Source organism: Pituophis catenifer, unplaced genomic scaffold (genome assembly GCF_029215685.1).
Source record: "Pituophis catenifer annectens isolate HBS135680 unplaced genomic scaffold, rPitCat1.0.hap2 SCAF_3, whole genome shotgun sequence".
NCBI classification, from domain to species: Eukaryota; Metazoa; Chordata; class Lepidosauria; order Squamata; family Colubridae; genus Pituophis; species Pituophis catenifer.
Window position 1 is genome coordinate 37811252 of NW_027256883.1, and position 21413 is coordinate 37832664.

A 21413-nucleotide genomic window follows, 5' to 3' on the forward strand; every position below is an offset into this window, starting at 1 on the left:
AGCCGGTAGTACTGTACTCTATGCTCAATTCAGAAGTAGCCTGCAGTACTGCACTCTAACCACTGCGTCACCATGGCTCAATAATAATAGGCCTTAATCTTAAAATCTTAAAGGATATTTAAGGTTTGATCTGAATCTAATTCTATCTATAGAACTGTGCTTGGGTTTATAGCAAACTGCATTACTGATATCATGCCCTTTAAGAGCTGGGCCCAATATTTAACCACCTTCATACATGCTAATAGTTTCTCCTGTTGCTGTACAGGTTTTTGTGGGGTTTTTTTTTCCAGAGCAGGGAATACTGATTAATGTAATATTCCTTTGCTATAAGTGTTTACACTGTTTATGATGGGACCTGAATTTTGCTCCAGGTTCTCAAAAAAAAAAATTATTTAACCGACTTTATTGATACTATCATTTTTATTCATCTCCTTCCAATTGTAAAGATTTGCAAGGGAGAAAAAAACGAGATGTAGCTTAATTATACAAAGATAAATAGGAATAGACAATCTTTTCCAAGCAAAATCACTGCAACTGCTTCTCCTAGTTACCTTAAAATTGTAATACTAAGAAAATTATCTGATTTATTCTAAAACCAATTTCAGACAGATAAGGGCTGTAATGCAGTAACAGAAAAATCAATGTTACTGGCATCATGATCCTTCACGAAGCTATTCATTTAAATACAGTGATAACAAGTGAGCATTATGTTGTCATGTTTACAACCTGAAATATTTACAAATTCTCTCAATAGACACTATAAAACTAATTTGCTCTATAGATGAAATTAAAAAGAAAACCCAATGCCAAAATTAAACACGAAAAATAGAAACCAGATCCATACAAGTTATTGAAATGAGGTCGGGAAGGAAGAACAGGCAACAATGAAAGGAACAGAAAAACATAAAATACCAAGACTAACAAAGAAGGGAAATAGTCTAATGTAATGTATTTGTATTTAAAGGAGTTTTTTTCTGATTTTTAAATAAAGTCAATGCAGTAAATTTGATATGCAACATAGAATATCAACATGCTTAAAGCCAATAATAAATATATGACAATATTTTTACACTGAATTTGTTTATGTACATTACATCATGCCACATGCATAATCATGAAATCCTTTTATGGTTCTGGGTTATTCTAAATATTAATAGATTTGACTGGACCCCAGTTTATAGATATGTGAAGGCATAAAAGTGAATCTGAAGTTCTGAAGTTATTAACTTTTCTGTTTGGCATGTCCATATGGAAACAGATCTAAGTTTTAAATGACCTGGTTTTTTTAAAAAAAAAAAAAGATTACAATTTTTATTGAAAGTTTTAATTATAATAGTAAAAACAAATACAAAGTAACCTCAGAGAGAGGACAAATAAAAATAAAAAGTTCAAAGGAAGGGAAAAAAAGAAGATAAAGAAATAGGAAATAAATACATAGAGAAGTTATTTTTGATCTACATGACAGGTATAAATTAATTTAACAGCTCTTTATGCCCTATAAAGTTGCAAACAAATATATTTACTCATAATCCCTTATCTAGATAGAAATCAGTCCTAGTTTCAGCAAAATGTCTTTAAAGGGTTAGCAGAATTTTATAGAAACATGTCTTATTTTAACATTGTCAAATAAACCAACTTTATATTCCTTCCTTTTATTTCTGGCAATCTTGATCTTTAATCAAATTTGATCTTTAATCTTTAATCAAATGTTGTCATCTGATTTGGTCTCATTTCTTTTCCCATTCCAAACGTTTTTTCATGGCTTTAGCCATCCTCACTTGTAAATCCAATAAAAAGTCAATGCAGATGGTCCTTGACTTACAACCATTTGTTTAATGACCAAAGTTACAACAGCAAAAAAGTGACTTACAACCAGTCACTTTTGATGGCACTTATCATTGTCACAGCATCCTTATAGACAAGGAATCAAAATTCAAATTCTTGGCAAACACCATGTATTACAATGGTTGCAGTATCCTGGAATCATGTGACTGCCATTTGCAATTTTCTCAGCCAGCTTCCAACAAACAAAGTCAATGGGAGAAACCGGATTCATTTAACGAGCAAATTTCACTTAACAACTGCAGTGATTAAGTTAACTGCAGCAAAAAAGTTTGTAAAATTGGGCAAAACTCATTTAACTGCCTTTTTTAGCAACAGAAACTCTGGTTCCAAATGTGGTCATAAGTCAAAGACTATCTATATCCACATGATTCTCTTGATTTATCATTTGTATTTCTACTTTGATATTCAAAAGTTTAGCCAACTTCTTTTATATATCCAGTAGAAAGTCTTTATCCAGGTCATTCTCTTGGTCTGTCACTTGTGTTTCCACTTTAGCTTCCTTCTCTGTATTATAAATCACATACTTTTATTATCCAGTATTTCTGATTCCAATATTTCTGCATCAGGTCAAATTTGTTTCACATCTCTTATTAATATCTTTTGGACATAATCTATCTATAGAAATAGATTTTGTATTGAGAACTGAATGTAAAGAAAAAATGACTTTTCTTTTATGGACAAAGAACTTGAAAAAAATGGAACTTTAATGTTATATATGCTGACAGCAGCAAGAAATGCTGTACATGCTCTACAAAAATGGAAAGATACTTTAATTCCTACAATGGATAACTGGCTGCAAAAGCTGATGGAGCTAGCAGAGATGGCTAAATTGACTGCTTTAATTAAAGACAAATTCAACTAAGTTTGTTTTAATTTGGAAACCACTTCTGGACTTGGTGCTTAAGATGGAAAAAAATGAAACTTAGATTTTGGATTTTACTAATTAGATAGATTTATTGTTATAGAAATGGCTAATATATATTACTATGTAAAAGTAAAAAAAATTGAGTTGTATGTTATTATCTTATTCTACCGTGCTAAAAAAAGTTGGAAGTCAACACTTTCCTTTTCTCTCTCTCCTTTTACCCTATTGTTCGGACCCAGCTCCCAAACATGACAAGCCTTTTATAGTTAATGAAATGTTCCCTTTATTAGGAGCGCCAGCAGCCGCTCTCTCTCACAGCAGGCTACAAAGTCTCTAAGTCCTGTGGAAAGTGACGCTTGCTCCCTTCCCCCCTGAACTGGCCCAAGGCACACCAGAAGTCTCTCTCTCTCTTCCTACACTTGCAAAGGAAGTCCTGGAAGGTGTGCTCGCTCACTTTCTTCCAGCAGCAGACACACACACACACACACACACACACACACTCTTAGACGGCCTGCAGATTCCAAGAAGAATTCTGATAATTTCCAGACAGGATTCGGAAGTGCAGGCTATCAGCAGGGAGATGAATAGTTGTCTGCCACACCTATTCATCTCTGCCCCCTGCCTTTTATCCCCAGAGCTAGGGTGGAGCTTCGCTAACAGAGGTGACTCTTCCATCCCAAGGACCGGCCCATAGATTTCTTTTCTATGCCTTCTGTACATCCGCGCGTCAGGCACTGGACCCAGCTGTTCCTCATCTTCCTCATCAGCCACCTCCAGACCTGGGAGCTGTTGACTCTCCATCAGAGGGTTGATGGATAGCCCAGGCTCCGCCTCTGTATCTCTGACAGCGCCATTCCCTCTTCCCCCTGGGAGCTCTCAGATTGCCTTGATGCTGGCCCTGACTACCACATCACCTCCTCATCTGACTTGGCTGCAGAAGAGGCCGGCAGCCGATAGGCCACAATACCTATACTTTCCCTCCTTCCTTTTTCTTCCATTATTTTCATTTTTTCTTTGTATTTTGATAAACTAATAAAAATTTGAAATATCATACCTTAGTTATTTCTAAAACATCACCACTATCATTATGGGAGGGAGCTGACACAATTCATAGTACCCCCTCCCTGTTCAGTACAGTTGTGGTGCTCACAGAGTAACTAAATGTTGGACAGTGCCTTGGAGCCAGGAGGTGGGTTTCCTGCTAGTGAGAATGCAGCTGGATTCCCAAGCTATATGGAGTTCCAGCACTGCAGGCTAAAACCAACCTTGTAATATATGCTGCACCATGGTTGACTCAGAAGTGAATGGTCCCAGCTGCCTAATGGAGAATAGAATGGGATTATAGGAATATATAGCTGATTTGGAATTGAAGCCAAAGCCCTCTGTGGCACAACCCTGAGAGAGATGGTTAAATTAGGCCTGTTCTCATTTGTGTAGCATTGAAGTCTTCTCAAACTGAACAAGGAAGAGAATATGAAATTGCCTGTACAATGAATCACTTTCTCTTTCTATACTTACAGTAAATCTTTTTTTCTTCACTCTGTGTTCATCAGAGCTGGGGATGCTAACACTTGGACAGCTTTCCTTCAGATCCATTTTATGTTGCTTTCGAGCAAAAGCTCAAGACCACCACACCAGGACGTAGAAAGTATCATCAGCATTGACTTAAAACACATAGTCGTTCTTGTGTAAACTTAAATTCCATCATGAAAACCTTAAATAAAACGAAATGTTAGAAAGGAGCAACAAGAACTGATGTGGTTCATGAAATCTGACTTCCCTTTTTAAAAATTCACTCTCAGCCCACATTTCTATAAAGTGAATATGGAACAAGAGTATTCATTTTTTAAAAAGGCTTGGAGATTATGCATGCAGACACAAGAAACATATTTTTAATATCTGACTATAAATTCTATAGAAGACATTTAGAACTCTGAAATATTTCTGTCACCTCATGTATGTAAACTGCAATATGAAATAATTATGTATTTTATTTGCTCTACTAGCTCTTGGCAAATCTCACAAACCCTATTGAAAGAATAACATATAGTCACATATTGTCATACCATTGCAGGTAAAGAACAGAATAATGAAAGTGGATTTTTATGGTTGAGGTTTTATGGTCAAGCAAGAAATAAATAGAATCTCACATAATTCCAAAATGATAAATGTAGAATTATATTTATGTTATTTCTTCTCTTATCTGTTCTTTCCCACATAGCCCAATATCTTTAATTTGGAGAAGGGTTACTAAGACTATTTGCATATTTTCCAATGCAAATAGGATAAGATGTGACAGGTATCACCTTGCAGTGAATCACTGCAAAAATTTCTCTTTTATATAATTATGCTAGAACATAGAGTGGGCTTTGCATAATGTCGTCATTGTGCATACTCAGATGCTGTGAAAACACATCTTGTTCCTTATTCTGCTGGCAAAAAAATGCCAACCAACCAAGCTGAGTTGTTTTCTAACATTAATGAAAGGAGATTGGCTGCAGCCTATTACTGTCAGCCTATATATTTTTTGCTGTATTCTTAAGATAGTAATTCAAAATAATAGTTGAATTTGTGTATAACATTATACTATGAATATGGTTTATAAACCACCATGGCTGAGCTTGGCCAACACAGTAGCCCCAAACAAACCACACTATGGTTTACTATAACATGTGAACCAGAACATTCTTTTCAGAGTAGTTAATTTCTGCCTAATATAAAATATATGTTATCTTAAAGGAGCTTGGGATTTTTCTTTGAAAAGCTAGATACTAATTAATTCTCTTATCAATAATCCCCAATGGATAGGATCCTAATGTATGCACAGATCAAAAGAAAACATGGCAAATGTAATAAGACTGGTACAGTTTTAAGCTGCTAATTTAAAATATGTAGCTTGTTGATGAACATAAAATATAAAACTTGGCTGTTGAATTACAATATTTATGCAACCTGGCTTGTGACTGTGTCTGTGACTCGGAGTTTGATCTGCTCAGAAGCTTTCAGATGCACCCAGAAGCTTAGATTTTGGAGATTCTGTTCAAACATGTTGGAATAAATAAATAAATAATCTCATTTATAAAAAGATTTATAGGGCCTCTGTTTTATCCCAGGAGTAGGCTTATTTTTGACAAACATAAGCTTTTGCTCTAAATATAAGCAATAATCCTCCTGCATTTAAAATTTAAGCATCAAATGATGAAATGTAAGTATCAAATAATGGGCAAAGAAATACATTTGATGATTCTGGCAGATTAAAAAGAAACTAAAACAAACTGTTCAGGGAAAGAAAAACATATTGAGAAATTCATTTCTTTATGCAGCCAAACTTCCAACTTGCAAAGAGCAAAACTAACCAAATATTTCAAAAATAAATTACTTCTAATTCATAAAGAATAGGCATACAGTCTGGTATGTAATTATAATATTCTCATACAAAAATACACTGACAGAGCAGAAAAGAAGTTTCAATTTGTCCAACCTTGAATGCAAAAATATGGAACTCAGTGCAAACAACACGGGACAATTCAATTCCAGGATTACACATTACATGTTGAAATCACATACAGTTATATACCTATGTATTTATTTGTGTGTATGCTATTAATATACAAAGCAAAAGAAGAGTCTTTAAACACATGTGCTATTTTCTTTCCATGTTACAGGACAGACGTGATTTAAACAGGTGCTTCATCACTTAATCCCAATATATAATAGATGCCTAGACTGTTTTCTCTTGTAAATCTTTCAAATATAAGCTATCAAGTTAAATCATGAATCTGTCCTGCAAATAATAATATGCCTTCCACATTCATCTAAGTTGGACAGAAATAGACAAATGGAAATAAACATACACATTCCAAATAAAAACATTCCATGTTTTAGGAATGATCCACAAAAGACTTCCTCATGTCCCTAGTAAAGAGCTCCTTGAAAGTAGGTGCATCTTTAGGAAATTTATTCTGCACATGAAAGCAATTAAATAAAATACAAGAGAGGGTCCAGTTCTTGCAATTTGGATCAATAGATGAAGCCAGGCAGAATAATGTAGACTGCCAAAAGTGGTCTCAATTGTGTGTAATAATTGCTTTCCCATCTTCATGTTAATATAATGGAAATGTTAAGGATGAGGCAAAATTTTACTTGTGTTTCCCACATCATTGAACTCTATAGATTTATATTATTCTTTCCAAACAAACTATTTCAAGATTTCAGAGCCAGTTGGGGAATAGCCTAAATACAAATGAAACATGAAATATAAATAAATAAACTTAATGATTTCACTAACCAGCTTACAATGCTCCAACAATTTCTTTTCAAATAGATTTTATTGCAAATGTAGTGTTACACCAGCACCTGCTTTTTGGTTTCCAAGGATAATAATATATTTGAAAACAAGATTAGAAAGCGTTGTTCAGAGAGGTAGCTTTTGCAATGAACAGCTTTCTTCCACTCTTATGAATACAAACACAGCACTGTTTTCACCCACACGTAGAATAATTCTGGGATTCATAGTCATGCTAGCCTAAACCTTGGACTGAAGACAGGCTTTGTTTTCAAATTCAGTGGTATTTGGCAATAAATGAAGGCATGGGCATGAAATATCCTAGTCATCTAACATTACAACTTCGGACATCTCCCAAATGATTGAAAATAAGGACATTTCTTTCTTAACACAAGCTCACCTATAATTGAAATGCAATATAACATTTGGTTCAAGTTTTTTTTTCTTTGCTGTTTCTGGCAAGAAATGAGGAAGTGTTATGTTTATATGTGTGCCTTCAAACATACGTACAGTATACGTCTGTAGTGTAAGTGTATGGGAAAGAGAATAGGTGAAATTTGCAGATAAAAATTCAGTTTATAAGTGTGATATGTTGTTTACAGACAACTAGCTTGAATTAATCACTATCCCTTTCTCCTGACTTTCCTAATTGCAGGTGAACTTTCTGAAAAGTTACCCTCTTAATTTGGCAAGGTGCCGAAAAATGGCTTTGCACCAGATTTTTGTCTGTCCATATATACTTTTCCTTGTGAATACTTGTTAAATTTAAGGTTATCTTCTTTTTGGGAAAGGAAACCACCATAAGCACCACATGGAATTTTAAACTAAGACTGTTGTATTAAATATTTCAGTCTTGATGGGTCTCAAAAGAGCACTATCATTCTAATTATTGACGCTCAGTTTCTTTGTCATTCATTCCTGTGGAGTCCTTTGAGATATGTTTCAGCTCTGGAGATACAAAGCAGTCACATCCCTGTAAAGCCACCTTCAGACACCAAGCATTACAAATTAGTATCTCTGTTGGAATTTGTTTTACCTTGACTTCCTGGTGTGAGTCATCAGTCTAATTCATTCAGTGAATTCTAATGATTTGAATCAAACTCCTACTTTATAAATGAATTTGAGTTTCAAAACCAGCATCAACAGGTGCCCACATTAAGGTGACTATAAATTAACCTACTGAATGTTATTACATATTTTTCAACTGCATGAAGAATTCTAAGAACAAGACAAAAGCTTGCCTCCAGAGTTGTTCTCACAGTTTCTGACATGTTTGGGACACTGCCTCCAAAACAATTATCTGAACAAAAGAAATAAAGTTACAAGAACAGAAAAACATTAAAACAAATGTGAGACAAATTCTTTAGTTGTATGATACAGTCACTAAAAAATTCTTTGGTTAGTTCTTCATATACTAAAAACCTTTCTGTTTGCATGTAATAATGCTAAGTCACCATTTCCTTTTATAATGCAAGAATGCTTAGTGCTACTTTCAAGGGTCTTTTATCTAACTCCTGTCACTTCTTTGTTTCAATGCTGTTTCACTTCCCAGAAATGTCACAACCACCCTTTAAAAAGAAGCAAAATGTTGCAATTATCTCTGGCCATATCATAAATTGAGCAAGACTGTAGAAAATCTGAACTCCTAATGTATTTATCCTACTCCTATATGTAAGCTCTCTTTTAGAGCTCCAACCTGATCATAAATAAGCTTCACCATATTTAGTAGAACATATTTCAAAGTCAGCATTCAGAGTACTTATAATCCTATTTATGATTAGTCCTCACATCAAAATAACTTTACTTGTAAATAGTCTTAGGTTAGTAATTACTTCACAATTTTTTTTAAAGAGAAAATGAACCCACAAGCAACAAAACTGCAAAACATTTAATACTTCAAAAATTCAGTACTAATAGCAATAATCTCAATAATCTACCCTGTTTTCCCCAAAATAAGACATCCCCTGATAATAAGCCCTATTGGGCTTTTGAGCGCATGGCAATAAGGCCAAGCGCTTATTTCAGGGTTCAAAAAAATATAAGACAAGGTCTTATTTTCGGGGAAACACCGTATATAGAAAACCACAGTGACTGTTTTATGATAAAGTTGAATCCCAGCTCTAATAATGATAAAGTTGAATCCCAACTCAAATAAAAATGAAACTTTTTACTATCAGAACACAATTGACCAAATTGAGATGTCAGCTTAGATTTCTTTAGGTCCTAGGAGTCATGTTATATAAAGGAAAAGGTTCCCCTCGCACCTATGTGCCAGTTGTTCCCGACTGTAGGGGGTGGTGTTCATCTCCGTTTCAAAGCCAAAGAGCCAGTGCTGTCCAAAGACATCTCTATGGTCATCTGGCCAGCATGACTAAATGCCAAAAGCGCACGGAACGCTGTTACCTTCCCACCAAAGGTAGTCCCTATTTTTCTACTTGCATTTTTTATGTGCTTTCAAACTGCTAGGTTGGCAGAAACTGGGACAAATAATGGGAGCTCACCCTGTTATGCGGCACTAGGGATTCGAACCACTGAACTGCCAACCTTTCAATCGACAAGCTCAACATCTTAGCCACTGAGCCACCGCGTCCCTCTAATATTATATAAGAGAATAGTAACTTCAATATAACAGGACAGACAAAGATTTCTCAACTTATTTCAAATTCTACTTCTATTTTATGAGTGCTGAACGTTTCCCAGTCATCCTTTATAAAAAAAAGGATGAAACGTAGTTTTTGACTTTCTGAAATATTTGGTTCTAAGAAACTTAAACTGTGTCACTAGTTTTTCTAATCTTTAAAAAATCACAGGCAGACATGCCCCTTTCCCATTTTATTTTTTATGACAAAAAAACATATTTTGTACTTCCCAGAAAATCACTAGTCAGTTACATGTTGTCCTTTGGAAGGTAATAAGAGGTAAAGACTTTGTTTACTCCTAGGGGAACTGAAAGATTGCCTCATCCTCCAAGAACAGAGCAGAAATAATACACTACTACACAATAACCTCTTGAGGTAACTTCATTCTCCTAAAGCCCACTCCTGTGCACAGTGAGCTGCATCCTAGAATACTCAGATGTAGCTATTGCTGGCTCAGTAGCTTTGAGCATTAATGGAATGTATACAGTACATATGACTGAATTGACAGAAGTCGTATACACCATGTGTGCAGAACTCCAGAATCATGAATCAAGTCACATTTAAGTACTTGGGTAGTAAAAGAAAGAACATGGTAAATTTGTTGGAGTACACTGTAAAAATACATCTCTAGAATAATACCATATTTATACAATCACATGCCAATGTTAGCCATTTAAAAGTACATTTAAAGTTTTAAATTTAAAAATCAATGAAAGACAAATGAAAAATAAAATAGTATTAAAAGTATGTGATTGTATGAACATGCTGTTGTTCTAGAGGTGCATTTTTACATGGTATTGTTTTAGAGATCTATTTTACATAGTCAGTTTGGTATAGTGATTAAGGCACCATGCTAAAAACTGGCAGATTATGAGTTCTAATCCTGCATTAGGCACAAAGTCAGCAGGGTGACTTTGGGCTAATTATTCTTTCTCAACCCCAAGAAACAGACAATGGCAACCCACTTCTAAAATCTTGCCATGAAAACTGCAAGGACAAGTCCAGGTAGTTACCAGGAGTCAACAATTATTTGAAGGTGCACCCACACAAAATCACCTAAAATTAATCTCCAATTTTATTACTGCATGCAACTGATAGACAGATATTTTTCCTTTTCTTTTAACTGAACAATTCTTTTTTCTAGAAGACTTTAAAACTGAGAATGTTTTGATTATCATATTAGCATTTTTATATATTATTTTTAGATTTACTTGGTGAGAGAATATGATCAACTAAAAATCTACCATGTTTCACTGCATTTCTGTTTTCTACCTAACAAGGCTCCCATGTTCTTTATTACCTACAGATCTAGGTAATTTTTGAATTGCATATTGTTCAGAAAGAGAAAAAAACCACAAATAACTGTTGATCCTATCAATACTAGATGCAACATGAAAGCATCATAACATGTAGTAGCTTATTAAAAAATTCTATGCATTTACTTACTGTTCATAATTCCACATAGGTTTATTCAAAAGTAAAATCTATAGCTTTCTGTAATGGTTAGTTCCCTCACTAACCATTTAGTGAGATTTAGGACATAGGTATTATATGTAAGCACCCAGCTGTAAGCTTTTCTGTTATTGGTGAAGAGATTTGCCTCCCTGCCACATCAAAGAAACTCTCAATCTTAAATTGGTTCTAAATGCATCATGGGTTATATGTTGTTGTAGTTTTATTCTTTCTCCATCACCCAATTCTTTTCATCTCAATTCATGTTGTAAAGGATGTTTTCATGACAATGTTGCTTGAAAATAATTACTTATAATCTGAGGAAGCTGCTAAAGAGCTGATACCATTATGGGTCTTATTTCAAGGTAATAGAAATATAGATTGCAAATTTCTCTTGGACAGTCTTAGAGCTACTATACAGATGGTCCAATGTCATAACCTCTCATTCAGTGAGAATTTGAACTTCTAAGGCCCTGAATTAAGTGGTACTGGGGAAGCCAGATTCATTTAATAACCATGTTACCAACTTAACAATTGCAGTGGTACATTTAACAAGTATGGCAAGAAATATCGTAAAATGAGGCAAAACTCACTTAACAACTGTCTTGCTTAGCAACAGAAATTTTGGGCTCAATCGTGATCATCAGTCAATGTACCCATAATGTTGCATTTTACTACCATGTCACTTAGCAATGGCAATTCGAGTCATTGTGATCTGCAAATGCATCATTTATTGCTACATCAATGACACAGCTACCTCCTTTTTTTTTCACTTGCCTTTTTTATTTGATGAAAAGTTGTAAAAAATCTGAAGGCTTGTTCATTACTCATTACAGTTTTGGTTTTTTTAATTACATACTATTATCTTCATTTATTAGTTACAGTGCATTTCCGATTACACTTAATCTTTCTAGACAATGAAATTCTGGAGAAATTGTGGATTGGCTAATTTCCCTTAGTGAAACTCATCTGTTCCTCTTCCTCCCAATTTCTGGACATAGTTTCTCTTCCCATTTCCTGCAGTGGTCCATCCCATTTAACATTTTCCCGAAGTATCATTATTTTACAGGAGTTCAAAGTGCAACAGAGTAATAGTATCTTGGCAACTTTTACACCCTTTCCCCACAGTAGCAATTGTTTAGATATTTGGGATACAAGAAATTAAAAATGGATCATGGTGGGGCATTGAATGGATACCAGTTTTTGTAGAATTTGATTGGCCAGCTATGGATTTCTCAGCATTTTAAATCTGGCAGTAATGATATTGACTGTGAGTTAATTTCATTGTTTTTGAAGGACTGGAGAGTGATGAAAATAGGATTAAACTGTTCTTAAAAGTTGTAGATTGTATTTTAAGCTACAGCTGCCACATCTTCAACATTAATTCAAAAAGAGCTCAGCAGAAATGTAAACATTTTGCTTCTGAATACTTTAGTTCAATATGACAAATACAGTCAGTAAGAAATAGGACATACTTTATTATGTCTCTAAAAAAACAACCCAAAATTACTGACATCTAATTTAAGACCTGCATAAAACAGTACTCCAACAGAGAGTTTCCTATCGATTCCCAATTACAAATCTCTTTTAAAATATGTCTTAAGAAACTTGAATCTGTACCTGCTACTTTACTACCTGCATAATTATCACCGGAAATATTTCAGAAAATCTATTGTAAAAAAATAAAACGAAATCACAAATAGCTTCTGCGCTATTGATTTTAATGTGTCTAAAATATTACAGTGCCACATTCTGTAAATAGGCTGTCTCAAAAATCAAAATATGTCCATGAATAATTTTAAACACACAAGAAATTCAAAACTAAAGATCAGTAATATAATTATGCATTTATACTTCATAAGAAAGTTGGCTTCTTTTTGAATTCTCTTGATATATTAATATACTAATTTGTTTCTAAGAACTATCAAAAAAGAACCTATATAAAAAAGCTAGATCTCACTCAAGAATAATTTTATCTGGCAATTAATCAATAAGCATAAATGTGGAAATAGATTTACAAAATAATTTTCAATACACCTTTCTGTACTGCACATACAGAAAGTACTGTATATTTTTTCTTACCTAAACTAAATTTCTTTATGCTAGTGCAATAGTGTCATATTGACACAGACAAATATATTTCCTAAGGCTACAAAATATCCCGGTTAAAGCCCGTCAGACTTGTTATGACAGATCTTCTCTTTTTTTCTTACCTTGGCAACTTTTCAAAATCCATTTTGTAGTATCTTTTTTTTTTTTTTTAGAAATAGTTCTTTATACAGAGCGTCAGCTGAAAGAAAAGAAGGGATAAGATAAGAAAAACGGACACTCGGGAGATGTAGGGTCAAATATATACTTAAGTGGGTTTTTAGGGTCAGTAAAGAATCAAACATCTCGCATCACTAATTGCTGAGACTTGTTTAGCAGTAAAAAAAAAAGAATCACTTGGCATTTACACAGAGTTCTACTTCTTTTCAACCAACGGAATGACCTTACCGGCGTGCGGGAAATTTTGAACAATTCAAATCCTTAACTCACAGCGAAAATTAAAATAACTCGGTCCCGTGTTGAACGGGATTCTTTTTACTTCGCTTCTTCAAAAGCAAGCAAGCAAACGGTGGGGTGGAGGGTTGCGAGACCTTGCATGTAACTCGGTTGCGACCTAACTTCTTTCCTCTTTCCCAGCCCCAAAGCACGCTGGTTTACCGCAAGAGACTCGTAGCGTTTTCAAGCTGACATCGCTCTCGCTTCCTTGTTCCGATTATTATTATATATATATATATATATATTTTACTGCGCGCGACTGGCCGCTTGGGGCTGTTTCTCTACTGACGTGGTAAGCCGAGAGGGCGCGCCTCAAATACAAACCACCCGAGGCGAGTCCGGCAGCTTCTCGGCTTGATGAGGTTTCCCGACTCCAGGCAGAGACGTTCCTTCCCTCCCTCACGCGGTCGTCAGAAAGCCGCCGTAACCCGGGGCGCCGTCCCTTAGCTGGTTTGTAGGAGAGACGCGCCCAATCGCTCCCTAGCCCCGTGCCTGCGCAGGGTGGAGCCTTGCTTTCTCCACCCTTTGGAGTGGGGGGGGGGCAAGCTTTCGCTCACCGCGGTTTCTGGTCAGCGCGGGAACAAAAAAAAAAAAAAAAAAAGACCAGCAAAATTCTGCCCCTGCATACGAACCTCTCTCTCCTTGCACCGGGCCGGGAAGTGGCGGCTGCTCCTCCTTCTCCGGCTGCTGTGGGAACAACAGCCAGAGACGCCATGAGGTTTCTTTCTCCCAGTACAAGAGCCGCGCCAGGGTCACTCGAGGACGCGTTCCAACGTTGGATTCATGTGACTTTGACATGAGCTCGGCAGGACCTTTCGCCCCCTGGCGGATACCTGCCACGACTAAGGCGCTCTTGCTTTTGTTGGCAAAAGCAGAAACTGCTGCGAAGTAGTTCAGGTTCAGAGCCTGGGAAATTGGTATCTTTTTTTTAAAAAAAAAAATCTGTGTGTTTTTAGTACGGTAAGCACCGTCAAGGACCGTCCCATAGGCAAAATGCAGTAAGTCCATAGAATAGCTTCATACAGTATCAGCAATGATTGTCAAAAGCGCAAGAGCCCCAGCAGAAATTTTAAAAATGACAAAGAGAATTCCATGTCTTACGTTTTTTATTTTCATTGATAAACACCTAATCCGTTTACATATATTTTAAGGCAGTTTGCATTAAATAGCACCAGAAAAAAACTTGATAATTATCCAGATAGATCATTTTAAAACAAAATTGCAAGCAACAAATAAAGGCACTTATTCATTTGTTTTATTACCATTGAATTGGGATCAACTCCTGTTGGCAAATGCTCCCCATTTTGTTTCATCTTTAATAATAGCTAGTATCTCTTCCAAGGACAACACATTAATCTCTTTGATCCATATCATCCAACTTAACCATTGTCTTTCCCTCAACCTTGCCAGCATATTTTTTCTAGACCATCTTCTGCTGGCATCATGCATCCAAAATACAGCATGTGGGTTTTGCTTGCTGACCATTCCTTGAACATTTTGTCTAGGACTTGACTAATAGTACTCTTATTATCTTGGAATCCATATGGCAAAGACTTTCATTTGCTCTTTCTTAAGGTCCAAGGCCTAGACACAGCAAGCTGCCTCTTGGGTGAAAAGTCCCATAAATATTACATTTCTGCAAGTTCTTCATCCCACCTACTTTGCTCAGTAGTGCTGACCAAAGAACATCTGTACTATGAGATGGACTCTCTCTACCTAAATCAAACTGGATAATATATAAGCCTAGTTTGGGTGCTTTGGTATCTGAAGCAGAATATTCAAACGTTCTTCCCCATTAATTGTTCTTGCAAGATACAGTAATAATTAAGACATAATGGTTTAATGCCATGCAAAATGAGCTGCCTAAAGTAGCTGTGCCACTGCTCAAAGGTAAAGCTGGTTTCTTAGTTGTAGGGACAGACAGAGGAAAGCTTTTGAAGATGGTCTCAATTAGTAAACTGAAAAACAGGAAAGAGAGCTTAAGATAATACCTCTTCGCTCTGTGCTAGCTTTCCCCAATTTACTTTCTGACCCTCTCAATATGGTCTCTTTTATACAGGTAAAAAGTTTGAGGTAACGCTGGATTCTAGATGCTCTCTGATTTCTTGCAGATGTTTTTGTTACCAAGCTAGTAGATAACATCATAGTGAGAGGGAGAGTTGAGTTTACTTGCTGCTTATATGCTGACTGTTTGAGGTATGTTAGATAGTAACTGAAAAGTATATATTTTTATATATAGACTCATCACCAAGTAGTTTGGATCTACAAACCTTGGGGAATGCTTTGTATATGTACAGTATAACTGGATGTTGATCCTTTGAGCCATGATAATTCTTCATTTCATTAGTACTCGCACGTCCTTTTTTCCCAAAGGACAAAACATTTCCCTTAAGCATCTCAATTCATTTTATGTGAAACCAATAAGCTATAGTTTAATAAACTATGATAAAGCAAAAAATAGATTCATATATCTGAATCTGAATTACTATATCTCTGAGCCATTTATTTAATTGTGAAGTGCCAATCTGGCAGTCAATATAGGGAAAAAGCTAAGTATAAATATATTTTATAAATTAGAATATAGCATCCTTATCACTTTGGATCAGTTCAGATCATTTATTGTATTCCATGACCAAAAAGCAAATTAACCTAAAGAATTTTATTATCCCAATTTATAAGCAATTTGTATCAGGTAGTTAATAAACTGAAAACAGTTTGATAATAATCAACAGCAATAGCAGACACATTGAAAATAATAAAAAGAATTCGATAAATTTCCAGGTTTCATCATTTATTTGCTAGTAATACAGGCTACAAAGCAGAGTTTGGCAACTATAAAAATACTATCATGATTAAAATTGTGAAGAAAATCGATATATATAATTTATCTGATTTACAACAAAGTTACCTTGAATTGGAATTAGGATATTACCCAGTCCACAGTAAACTTACCTCAAGTTGGAAAGCAATACAAAGACAGTATAACAGTGCACAACACATTGTTTCAACTGCTTCCAAATGGCAAGGGCAAAACCTGTCTGCAAAGGGAGTAAGTTGATATGTTTCTTCTTTTAGGACTGAAAACAGAACACTAAACCTTGCTAAAATGAAAATCGTATGGTATTTTTCAATGTCAAAAATATACAATTATTTAGCTGGGGCAAAAGCTTTTCTCTTTTCAAAGCATCAATCAGTCTTGCCATAATCCTGCCTCAAGAGCAGGGCAGCATTGGAAGCACAAAGTTACTCTTTGAAAACTTGGGCTGAATACCTCCACGAGGAAGACTTTGCAAGTGCAATCCTTTGTCATATTATAGCATAGCAATTGCCTTGCCCTGGAAGACAAGGCTGTATCAAGGCTTGTAAAGCATTTCTTTGATTGGTCTGTCTGAACAGTGCAGAAAAATGGGCTTCTCCATTTTGGATAGCAGAAGTTGCTTCAGCAAGAGTTCTCCTTTTGGTATTCTTCCTATCTTAATATTTACATAATTTTTCATATCTCTCGTTTTTCACATAACCTGAGATTATATAATCTTTTCCAAGATTTAAAATATTCTTGTTTCAAACACCTCTATTGGTATATGTTCTCCGGAGATATATTTATATAGAGAAATCATATTCCCAACATATGGAATAGCTGTGCAGTGTCTTCTTTAACAAGTTGTGTTATTTTCTGTAGCTTAGCTCATCCTAACAATTAAATAAGGATTTTATGACTCTAATAGATTTTAGTCTTTCCTGTCTTTGGCTTCTATTGATGCAGTGTCACCAGATACCAGGGTTAGAGTAAACATAATGATGATTTTTCTGTCCAAATTGAGTGGCAAAGGTAATACTGTATCTGCCATAGCACAGTTATAACTTGTAATATGATTGAGTGTGGCTTCCTTTATAGAGTCATTTTTACGTCTTCAAGATACTGCCTTTTCTCTTGCTGGGCACTTGACACAAGAGTGAGAAACTATTATTTGGAGGCCTGTCTTTAGCACACTTTTGAGAATACTTTTCTTTATTTACATTCTTGAGGATGGGAGAAGATTCAGCCACTCTTCATAATTTCCTAATGGAATTCTTGGCTCTTTTGTGTCCTGGTAACAGAATCTGCCAGCTAATTCTCTTGATTATATTGCGTAAAACAGAAAAGCAGCAGAGTGGGAGTTGGGAGGAGAAGGAAAAGAAATAATCTATATGAAAACAAACAAGGTCATTCAGAGATAATAGAATCCTTATTTCTTGAGATCACTGAATATATTCACAAAAGAACCCAAAACAGAGATTTGTATTATTACCTTGAAGATTACTACTTCAGACTGCTGATTAGTACATTTAATTTGCCTCTAAGAAAGAATTTGGAATATAATAATGTCCCTTACCTGCACATACCATATTCATGTTTGTCATATTTCTATTAAGTAACTTGCATTGATACATGTTGTGGCTTATTGTTGTTCTTAATACAGTACCACTATGCTCAGTTGGTTGTACATTGTGCTTAAAGTAGCCTTGATAAAGTTAATAACATTATTTTTCTGTGTGTGAATAAGGAGTAGAATGAAGTCCATCAAGTGCATAGTATGAACACTATGGCGTGGATTATAACTGTTTTATAGCCACTTACGTCTAATCCTTCTGTTATCTAGAACTGTATCTCTGCTATCCTACAAAGAAACATCTGTATATTATTTCCAGGCAAACTGGCCTAGATACTGCCAAAGCAAATGGCCTCATTGCCATGATACTGTGAATTGGCTTCATTTGTAAAAAACTCAGATGCCTCATGATAGATCAATTGCTTCCTGTAAGCGAAGGAATCACATACCTCGGTTTTAATTTACATGAAAGCTGGGACATGATCAGTGAAGTAAAGACAAGGATAGAGAAAGCTCAAACAGCATTCTTCAGAATTAAAAAGGTCTTCTGCAGTCATGACATAAGCCTAAGATTGAAAGTCAGGCTTGTCAGATGTTACATCTTTTCTATCCTGCTCTACAGAGTAGAGAGTTGGTCTCTGACAGAAAACCACTTGAAGAAACTAGAAGCATTTGAAATGTGGATTTACAGACGACTGTTACGTATAAGCTGGGTTAACAAAATCACAAATGAGGAGGTAAGAAGCCGCCTGGGAAAGCAAAGGGAAATAATCAAAGCCATTAAAAAGCAAAAGTTAGAATATTTTGGACATGTGATGTGATACCCAGAAAAATACGGCATCTTTCACTTAATCCTCCAGGGAAAGATTGAAACAAGGTCCAGGCAGAAGAAGAACATCATGGCTTCAAAACCTAAGGGACTGGTTTGGACAAAACTCAGCAGCATTTTTTCATATGGCTGTTGACAAAAATAAGATTGCCAACATGATCGCCAACGTCCGATGACAGATATGGCACAAGAAGCAGCAGCAGCAGCAGCAGCGACGGAAACAAACATTTTTGCTGTCATTTTGCATTCATTCACTTCTTACAAAAAGAATAAGCCGAAGGGGACCCAGGGATAACATCACAAGTAACACTACCTGTACTAAGCTGAGTTTTCTCCAGTGTGATGCTTCCAAATCTGTTAAACTTTCATAATTCCCAGCCAACTAGTGGTGGACACAGATGGGAAGGGCAGTCTTTAATAAAATTATATTAACATACACAATAAGAGGGATGAATCAAAAGACTTTGAAGAACTAACACAAAAGTAAAAGTACTTTTGCAAAAGTAAAACAATATTTAAGTAAAAGAAACAAAAAAACAGGTTAAAAAGGATAGCATGCAAACAGTAACTCTACATTGCTGAGTGTTGCACAGGAATGAGGTGGAGACATACTGAAACTGGAAAAAGGCTTAAATGGGATTTTTTTGAATCTTGAGCTGGAGCTATACATCTAACTAAAAACCACAATGTTGCTGGAAAACAGTATGATTTGTCAAATATATGGAGAAACATAACTGAAAAAGCAAAAAAAAACCCAACTCCATCTGAAATATTTTTGAAAGCCATTTTATGACATCCCTTTTTAAATTATTTTGAAAAAATACTTTCCCATTCCTTCTTAAAGTATGATATTGGCTTTTTTATTTGTAGTTAATACTTTATAAAAATATATCCCGTCAAACTGTGTCTGGTTCCACTGATGTTTGTCTGGCTAAGAAAGTTGCCCATTCCTAACCTAATTTATTCATCATAACACTGACACCAATGGCAGCATTTGAAAGAAAAACTATTTTGACTTAGTAATGTCCACAAAAAAGACAATGTCTTAAGGATGGCTCGCTGTTTATTATTCAGTTTCAACAAATAGCATCTAAATCTATAGTTTCAAGGCTTGCTGAGAATTTTGAACTGAACAGAGATGAATGTGTATCATCAAGCTGGTGTCAACTCTTAGCAACTTCATAGATTTTTTTCCAAAACCATCTGTTTTCAGCCTGGTCCTTCAAATCTTCCACTGTGCATCAACTACTACTATAATCCTCAATCTTGATTTTGGTTCTCCTTTTGTCTATCCTCCCATCTTTCCGATCTTTATAGATTTCTCAAAGGGTGCATAATGCCACTAAAATATGATAATTATGTACGCCTTGAGTGAGTACTCTAGAGTGACCTGTTCCATAATCTATGTTTATTTTCTGGCTAGCTGTGATTTTCTTAAGAGGTTTCTTTAACACCAATATTCAAAAGCATCAATATTTTTTCTATCCTGTTTCAAAATCCAACTTTCACTTCCATAATGGCACAGAGAAAGCCATTGCCTGCATGATTCTGGTCTTCATAAATATAGGCACATTATGACATGTGAATAGGAAATCAGTTTGGTTTAGTGGTTAAGGAATAGGCTAGAATAGGTGTCCTCAAACCCCCAGTCTATGGACCAGCACCGGTCCGTGGCATGCCAGAAACTGGGCCACACAAACAAGGGAAGCCCCATCCATGGGATGCAGGCAGCACACGAAATCACGCCCCCTCTGGTCCCTGGAAAAATCTCCACAGAACTGGTCCCTGGTGCCCAAAAGGTTGGGGGCCGCTGGGCTAGAAACTGGGAAACCCTCCTGCCTTAGCCATGAAAGCCAGCTGGGTGACCTTGGACTAGTCACTTTGTCTCAGCCCAACTCAGCGTTGTTGTGGGAAAAATAGGAGGAAAATGTATTGGAAATGTTCGCTGCTTTGAGTTATTTGTAAAAATAATAAAGGTGGGATACTAATAAATATCTTTTTTAAGGCCTTCATTTCTACCCTACACTGCTTATCAATCTAATAAACAGCTTTGTGGAATATCTCTGTGGCAGGATTAATATATTATTGCATATGCTTTGACTGACTACCATCTACTTCATCAACTGTTTCCTGAGTACCGGTATTATAGTATATATTTCTGATGGGAACTGCAATAAATACTGGAACTAAAACACACAAAAGGTAGTACAAAAATTATCTTTGCCTTAATAGTGGCTGCTGAATTCAGTAAACAGTTCTTGAGTGATTGGTAAAACAGTTAAGCCGGTTTAGATACCCTTCACATCGATTGAGGAAGAGAAAAATGTTTTTCGTACTAGCTAGACAACTTTTTCACGTCAAATTACGATTCACGAAAAAAAGTCACGAGACAACAGCAAAGCATTCTAGGAAACATTCATTTCAGTTTCCATTCTCGTAGAAGCTCCAATGTTTTTTTTGAAACGGAAACACTACATTTCCCAGTCATCTTTGTTGAAAAACATTTTCTTTCTCTCTCTCTCCCCTCGAGTTTTTCCTGTACGGTGTTGCATGCCGGTAGTAGTAGTTTCCGACTACCCCCATT

At 35.7% G+C, this 21413-nt stretch overlaps 1 protein-coding gene across 3 annotated transcripts in view; it reads right to left on the reverse strand.

Annotated features, from left to right (window-relative positions):
- The window catches only part of SGK3 (serum/glucocorticoid regulated kinase family member 3), a 32591-nt gene extending 18224 nt beyond the window's left edge, over positions 1-14367 (reverse strand). For 2 of the 3 annotated variants that reach the window (XM_070940507.1, XM_070940505.1), the window contains exons 1-3: positions 14263-14367; positions 13300-13376; positions 4229-4424 (exon numbers count right to left, since the gene is read on the reverse strand). In XM_070940507.1, the coding sequence (XP_070796608.1) occupies positions 4229-4306 (78 nt within the window). In that variant the 5' untranslated portion in view covers positions 4307-4424; positions 13300-13376; positions 14263-14367. Of the gene's footprint in view, positions 1-4228; positions 4425-13299; positions 13377-13582; positions 13825-14262 lie in introns of those variants that run through there. The other variant, XM_070940506.1, reaches the window with a different exon arrangement.
- Positions 14368-21413: the final 7046 nt, after the last annotated feature.